Raw genomic sequence first — 7,669 nt, 5'->3', positions numbered from 1 at the left:
CAAGTCAGCGGAACCGCAAGATGCTTTCTCCCGCACTGTGGTTTGCCTGAAGTCCTGAAGATAGCAGATCCAAAGGCCATGACTCCAGTTGGTGTGAAAGTTGACTCCCTTAAATGAGGGAATCTGCTATTGTCCGTTAGTGCAAGTCATTTAATTCCTGGAACACTACTTCAGACCTCCCAACCTTCCTATTACAGCTCTGGGATGTGCTGCAAAGATACAACAGCTGGGGATGAAATTTCTTAAGCTAGTATGACAGATGAAAAGCTTTGCTGCTACTGACCTTAGTGCAACAGCTCTCCTCGTCCTCAGCCTGGAGCAACACGTTCTGACAGCACACGCCAGAGCCGCCGCGAGTTGTGTTCCTGTTACACTAATGGCACTCAATGAAGCGACTGCTGAGTGAAGGAACACGCAAGGCGAAATTAGGGCTGACTTCAAATGACTTGGATTAAGATTAGATTTGCGCTTGAGTTATGATTTCCAGCCCGCTGGAGTTCACGTGCAGGGAGCTGAGCACTCCGGTCCCACAGGGTCAGCATCCACAGGACCGGGGAGCTCTGACAGTGCGGCTGTGCTGGTGACGGGGTTTCCACTGCTGCTTTTTGACACAGCCATGTCAGTCCTGCTCGTGGGTGAGAGAAGACCTGGGCCAAGGCTCGCTCAACACTTGAACGGGAGTTTTGGAGAGTATTCCTGGAGAATGGCATTTCACTTTTATTACCTGATGCTGCATTTTTGACACCTGCACTTCTGGATGCACTGAGAAATGAAATCCAAATCCCACCCCATCCCTGTGCCTGCTGTTGCCCTGTTGAGTGCTGAGTATGTATCTCATCATACCAAAACAGCGCTCAGCAGCTGCTGGGCTCCGTGCCCTCTTCCCTCAGAGCTGCAAAGCAGCTCAGAAGGGTGAAAGTTGGGCAAAGGTCAGCACAGAGTGCAGCCATCCTCTCTGTTAGGGCTTTCGCATAAGAAAAGTGGATTCTCACCCAAAAGATGTGGGCTGAGGCAGTCTGGGAGTGAAGGCAGGGAGCAAAGCTGGAAATCTGTGCAAGATTGTACATGAAGCCCTTAGCAGAGAGAGGGTCTGGAACCACATTTTCCATTTCCAGTTAATGCTTTCATCATTCCTGTGTGGCCTCGCTTGGGCAGCAGCCCATTAAGGTTGCTTGTAGCATGTGCTCTGCGTGGTAGAGGGGCAACTCTGGCCTCTCTTAATGAATGGGGTGGTGGGTTAGAATGAAGCTAATTATAAGCATCTTCTCAACTGGCTCTCCATAGTCACCTCATGCCATTTCTCAGGTGCTTGGATGTGCTCCAGCATCCTTCCTGCTCTCAGCAGAGCAGTTCTTCACCTGTTGTCATCCAGCATCCTTTCAGAAAGGAGGAGGTCGTTGCTGGGGCTCCCCAAGGAGTTTCAGTTTCCTTCAACTGAGATTAAAACTCCAACTTGAAGTTGTTTTAGTTGTTCAGTCTCGCCTGTGCTGCCATGGTCTGCAGCATTAATGACTTATCTTCTGACAAAAGCCCAGGAGATGCTGGTGCTATGCTTGTGGGGTTTCATCTGTCAAAAAATCTGTGTCTCTGTCTCCTTAAAACCATTTGGGAGAGTTATCTCCATAAAATACTGTTTCTTCTCTGAGTGGCTCAGCATGAAATGGAAGTTGCTGAGTTATGTGTGTGTCTGATGCAGATGCTTTGACTTGAGGAAGGGGCTCATTTGCTTTATTCTTTTTATTCCCACTTCAGCATAAAAGAGAAATGAGACTTCTGAGACATTGATTTGTGAGGGGAACCATCCCAGAAAGGCAGTATGAGGAAAGCGTGTTTTATGTGCTTGGAAGAAGGCGTGGAAGAAAAGGGAACAGATAATCCTTTTCCTTTGATGATTTCTTGGGCTAAGCCCAGCAGACGGGACTAGCTGTTTACTCTCTTGCTCTCTATCGCCGTGTTTCCTTCATGGAGAAACCCACATGTGCTTGTATGTCTGAAGTATTTTACCATGTGGATTATATTAATGGTGACTGGTTTTACACATACCACACGCACTCCTTTTTTTTTCGTGGAGAGAGGTTGTGCGAAGGGTAATTGGCAATCACAGGCCATATCTTAATTTTCTGCTGTCCTAGAGCCTGATAGGGATAACAGACATTCTCACGAAGTGCTTCCATGGTGTTAAGAGTCCATGTTGGCACGCAGCTGTATTGCTTAGCTTTTACCTTCGTGCATTTAACTGATGCACCAGGAAGTAAAAGGACCAAGGTATCTTGCAGAGCACTAGCACTTCTCCAAATTGTTGAAAAGACATGGTAGTAGCTACTCCTTATTGTAACCTTTCACGTGTCTCCACGTTCAAAGTCTTGGGTGCCTTTTATGCTCAATAATTGTAGCTATCAAAAAGTTCGATGCTGGTATTGACTGCCGGCTGACAGATCCGTGATGTTCTCAGTCACAGCACATATATGGGCTTGGACAATGTAATTAAATGATCTGTGGTTTCCATTGAGCAGAAGATAAGTGGTATGAGGATATTCTGAACAAAGCCAAAATCTCTTTCATCCTATCATAAAAGGAGGGGGAATTTCAACTTTTCTAGTGGCAAAGCTTGGAAAGCACCCAGCAAATGCCAGGCTATAGTCGTGAGGCTGAGTAAAAAGCATTAGGGAGCTCATACACAGTTTTGATGTAGTTTAAGTGACTTCAGATGGGGTTTGCAGCATTTCTGGTAATCCATTCAGCTAAAATCTCTATCAGAAATTCAGTCCACGGGTCATTTGTTTCTATTCTTGTCTTTCAGTGTGGCGATGCCTACATATTGCAAGGCAATTTAGCTGGCCACTTGCTGCTCTTTGCAGCAAGATGGCATTTGGACTCCCAAGTTGTCCAGCAGCAGTGTTCTTAGCAGCCTTGAATTTGTTTTGTTAAGGTGGTGGTCAGTCCACCGTTGGGTGGGCTTTTGCAAATCAGCATTGACTGACCCTAAATGATTATACCCCTCCCAGTGGTGTTCAGAGATGTGTGGCTCCAGTCAGTTATGCTCATAGCCATCAATAAAGTGGGTTTATTTTAGGCGAAAACCGTTGCACTTTTTCATTGAGTTCTCTGGAACTTCTTCTCTAGAGGAACTGAAGGCACCGCTAGAAGAATACGTCAATAAACGATACCCTGGCCTTGTGAAGGTGGTGCGCAACCAGAAGAGGGAAGGCCTTATCCGAGCTCGTATTGAAGGCTGGAAAGCTGCCACGGGCCAGATCACTGGCTTTTTTGATGCTCATGTGGAGTTCACTGCTGGCTGGTGGGTGCTAAGTCTCAAGGTCTCTGTTAGTGCGTGTGTGGTGCAATACACAAGGGACAGTCACAGTCCATCAGTTTGTAAGGATGTGTTTGCAAACTTTGCAGGCTTATTAATCCTGTTTTCCTTCTGGCCACCGATGAGGTATGATGGGAAGATAGAGAGAAAACCTTTCCCTGCCCTTGTTTTCTGTAATCCTTTTCTATCTCCTCCCTTTATGTGTGCACTCCCCCCCGCTCCGTTTTTCTATTTTTCAGGTTGATTTCCCCTTCCCTCAGCCTTAAGCAATTTCTGTAAGTTTAAAAAAGCCCAGGCAGGAAGGGGTTGAAAGAGAATGTGTTTCCTGCGTCCTTGCCTTTTGCAGCTGGATCCCACTGGGGAAGGCTTATATGGTTTAGATTGATTCGTTTCTTCTGCAGCTACGAATAAGTGCAGAGGTGCAGAAGCAGCAAAAGGTGTTTCATAAGGATTTTTTTAGATATTCAAAGCATTGAAGTTCAAGTGGCTTGAGTCTAGATCATGAGAGGAGCCTGATTTTTTGTTTTCCTCTAAGTGTAAAACTTAAATGATCCACGTTTAGAAAAGCAGAGGTGGAAGCAGCTAACTTGCATCTAATTTGAACAGAGTAACATCCACAAAATAAAGAAAAAAGCTTTAGCGCAGGTGCTTACAAGGAGTTCTGTGCAGTTGCTGACTTCTTTGTAACAACAGTGCAGCTTAAGGGTGTCTTTAAGAGCAGTTTCTTATGTTGGTATCTGTATTCACAGCTAAAGGTTTGGGTCATTAAGTTTTCACACCTGATGTCACTGATGTACAGAGGAAGCTCCCATTCACTGAGCTCTTGGAACAGCTTTTCTAGGGATGGAGAGTGAGCTTTTTTGCAGTGTGGGCTTGACTCACTCTGCTGTGACATACCTGCTGCTGTGGCTGGAGGCAACAAGAGTGCAAGTTACTCCTTGTGCTGACAGAGTCCAGGTCCCTCAGCGGCTCCTGGGCTGCAGAGGTGAGGCTGAGCACACCCCCTGCTCTGAACACATTTGAACGTCCCAGAGATGAATTTATAGCCGCAGAGTCCTCAAACTGTGTCCCAAAGTAAAAAAAGACCCTTCAGATAGCCCTGCTTACAAGAATTTACCCTCTTCTGCCCAGGGACATGTTTTTTTTGGCTTTTGGGAAAGTTTGGACTAGGTAAAGCATGGCTAAGCAGAACACATCCTTTGTGGCCTTGCTTTACAGAAGGGAAGTTTTCTAGCCAGGATTCCCAGCCTGTGGACTGTGTTTTCAGGCAGGATGTCCACCTGTGTGTGGCAGCCTGAGAATCTGTGTGCAGTTACCCTGCAGATGCCCATCAGAGCTTTACACAGGGTAACTATCCAGGTGGGATAGGAGCGTGTGAGAGCAGGTGTGTTATGGCAAACCAGGGACCTGTCTGGACTCCTGTTACACCACTAGCCATAGCCGGAATCTTAGGAAAGTGTCTGTGGGCAGGCCTAGCACATACAATATTCCTTCAGAGTATGCCAGCCAAGTCCAACTATTTGCAGACGTGAGGCAGACACAATTTCTCTGTGTTTAGCAGCCGTTGCTGCTTTTCTCATGAATTTTTTCCTATTGTCTACTGAGCCCGTGTAAATTTCAGGCGTTCACAGCAACCTTGAGCAAAGGTGCTCCACGCCGTAGCTTGGAAAGAGCTAACTCCTTGTCCATCTTGGGCCTATTTCTTTTGGTGGTCCATAGTCTCTAGATGGTCACAGAGCGCCTGCTCCTGGCTGTAGTCAGCTCATGCTGCAAAACTGGCCCCTAGTTAATATATCGACTGATTTCATTGCTACCTTAGTAAAGGTGTCAGGAAAGCTCAGTTTAAAAAAAAATCGAGGTTTTTTAAATTAAGAAGTTCAAAGTGTGGATTTATAGCTTCATAATGCTTTTAGAAACCAGCACACCAGAGAAAACATGGTGTTCTAGCCCTGCAGGAAAAGATAAGGTCCCGTTTCAGAGGCTTTAATTCATTTCCACAGCCTAACACCGTAGTTTGTGGGAATAGTCCTTTCCTCATGCAGATAGCTTCAGCTGTCCGTGGATTTGTGTAGTCAGCTGTGTAGAAGAGCCCTAAAACTCCCCAGACCTGCAGGGCCGCAGCTGCCTGAGCTCTGTGCGTGGCGGCTGGTCCCTGTGCTCTGATGGCAGCTCCACACAAGGGATGTGTCGGGGTGGGAAATCCCATCAAGTGGAAGCACTGGAGCCTCTTGCAACATGTCCCTTGTGGCTGACAAAGCCTGGCAAGCCTTTCAGAAATAACCTTTTGAACTTGGCAGTGCGAATGCTTTGCCTCTTGGTGTCATTTTTGTGCTGGTAAAAGCAAGGGTCAGTGGAAGGGTGAGGCAGAGGCCGGTGCATTGCAGCCTGGGGCCACTCGCTGACTCTGTGAGGAGCCTCATGACGGTCTCCAGGCTCCTCAGGCTGGGTTTTGCTGTGTCTCCCTGAAGACATGATACCGCTGGTGAATGGCAGCAGAGAGAGAGGAGTTTGCATTATTCCATTCTATTTACTGAATGGTGACAAGAATGCCTGTTTTCTTACCCTCATTTAAGTGTACAAGCTGTAAGAAAGCTACACTGACCACCTGCAAATCATGGGAGAAATTAATGGTCTCTTTCTATGCTTTTTTTTTTAACCACTCAGGGCCGAGCCAGTACTCTCACGAATCCAGGAAAATCGAAGAAGGGTCATTCTTCCCTCCATAGACAACATCAAGCAAGACAACTTTGAGGTGCAGCGTTATGAGAACTCTGCCCACGGGTACAGCTGGGAGCTGTGGTGCATGTACATCAGCCCCCCCAAGGACTGGTGGGATGCTGGAGACCCCTCGCTGCCCATCAGGTACGTCACAGAGCCCGGGGCTCTTGCTTGCTGTCAGTGAACTACGGTGAGGCAAAATGCGGAAAGATAAAGTGAGGAAGCCAGCTTAGAGGGCTTGGATCTAGTATTCTGACACCAGCCAGCTTGGAGAGGCTTGGGGAAGCCAGGAGGAGTTTTGCTGGAGTGCAGGTATTTGGAAAGGGATGTTGTTTGGTGACAATATGCAAAAGCTCTGGCAAAGTATAGGAACCGCGTAGATTTTATACAGTCTTATGTTTAACTGCATGTGACAAAGTTGCTTTACCTTAATTACAGCATCAAGTTTTGGCAAATCATGAGGAATGAGGTGATTATTCCTGTGTAATGAACTGAGTGTGAATTCATGAACTGGTGCGTTGTGTTTTCTTGAATAAAAAGTAGGTCTCCTCTGAGGGCAAACTCTGTAAAAACATACCTTTGGTTGTTCTAACTCTGCAGCTTACGGGGTCGGGGTGAAGTGTTGCTCCAGCCCCTCCAGACTTAAGATGGGGTACAAGCCCGCTGGGACAAAACAAAAGCAGGAGGGGGAAGGAATAGCTGGGTGTGGGTAGGAGACGGGGCTGCTCTCTGCAGAGGTCACCGATTTTTCCCTTGACAGCCTCAGAAGGGCTGCTATGATCAGGAGTGGTTTTCTGGCCGGGTGAACAGGATATGTTGTTCCTGACTTGGTTAGTATGGAGGAGGCTTGCCCTCAATCCACACCTGATCTGAATCCCAAACCAAAATATTTGTGCTTTGGTCAATGATATAATCCCTGGAATGTGAAATTAGGTCTGTTCCCGTTTACACGGAGACCTTTTTTATTCCTTTGGGCTCCCTTGTTCCAGACGGCATGTGCAGTCATCAGTGTAGGAACTGACAGATTATTCTGGCTAGGAATCAAGCCTTTTGAGAAGTTATTTTAACCAAATGCAACCTCCTGGTCTGGTTCAAGGAAGGTCTGAATGGCTGGGGTGTGCAGAAGGCAAAGCTGCAGAATTCAGGTGAGGTATGAGCAGGGTGGCACTGTCAGTCCCTGCAGCAGCGTGACTCCAGTGCCCAAACTGGTGCCTCTGGAGCATGATAAAAATGGACCATCTCTGTTGGGGTAAGCCTTTCTCAGCCAGTGGATGTAAAGGTCAAGAGAATGTTACAGGGAAGTGCAATCTCTTTTATTAGACGAACTGCTATAGTTGGGAGAACAAGCAAGCTTTGGCATACAGGATATTCCTTGTGACTGTGAAACCACCCCGGGAGCTTGCTGTGTTTTAAAAATGTCAGACAAGGTGCACTGAGTAAACTGGACACCACCTCCCAATATGATTAAAAGCATTTGGCATGACCTTCTGTCCTGTTGTCCTCCAAGAATGTGTTTTTAATTTGAGTTTCAGTGTGCATAGGGGAGCTGTAAGAAGGGCAAGCTGTGGCGGAGACAGATGGGGAGGGACAGGCTTCTTTGTGGAGGTTGGTGTTTGATGGCAGGGAAGATGAGAAGGG

The 7,669-nt window shown here is 47.0% G+C and overlaps 1 protein-coding gene across 1 annotated transcript in view; it reads left to right on the top strand.

Annotated features, from left to right (window-relative positions):
• WBSCR17 (Williams-Beuren syndrome chromosome region 17) overlaps positions 1–7,669 on the top strand; it is a gene marked incomplete at its 3' end in the record, with an annotated part of 162,185 nt that overhangs the window by 79,976 nt on the left and 74,540 nt on the right. The window contains exons 4-5 of the mRNA XM_010145291.1: positions 3,124–3,298; positions 5,978–6,175. Coding sequence (XP_010143593.1) covers positions 3,124–3,298; positions 5,978–6,175 — 373 coding nt within the window. The remainder of the gene's footprint in view (positions 1–3,123; positions 3,299–5,977; positions 6,176–7,669) is intronic.

Source organism: Buceros rhinoceros, unplaced genomic scaffold (assembly GCF_000710305.1).
Source record: "Buceros rhinoceros silvestris isolate BGI_N320 unplaced genomic scaffold, ASM71030v1 scaffold4151, whole genome shotgun sequence".
Taxonomy (NCBI): Eukaryota; Metazoa; Chordata; class Aves; order Bucerotiformes; family Bucerotidae; genus Buceros; species Buceros rhinoceros.
Note: the sequence above shows the minus strand (reverse complement) of the source record. Positions and strands in the feature narration are given on the sequence as shown.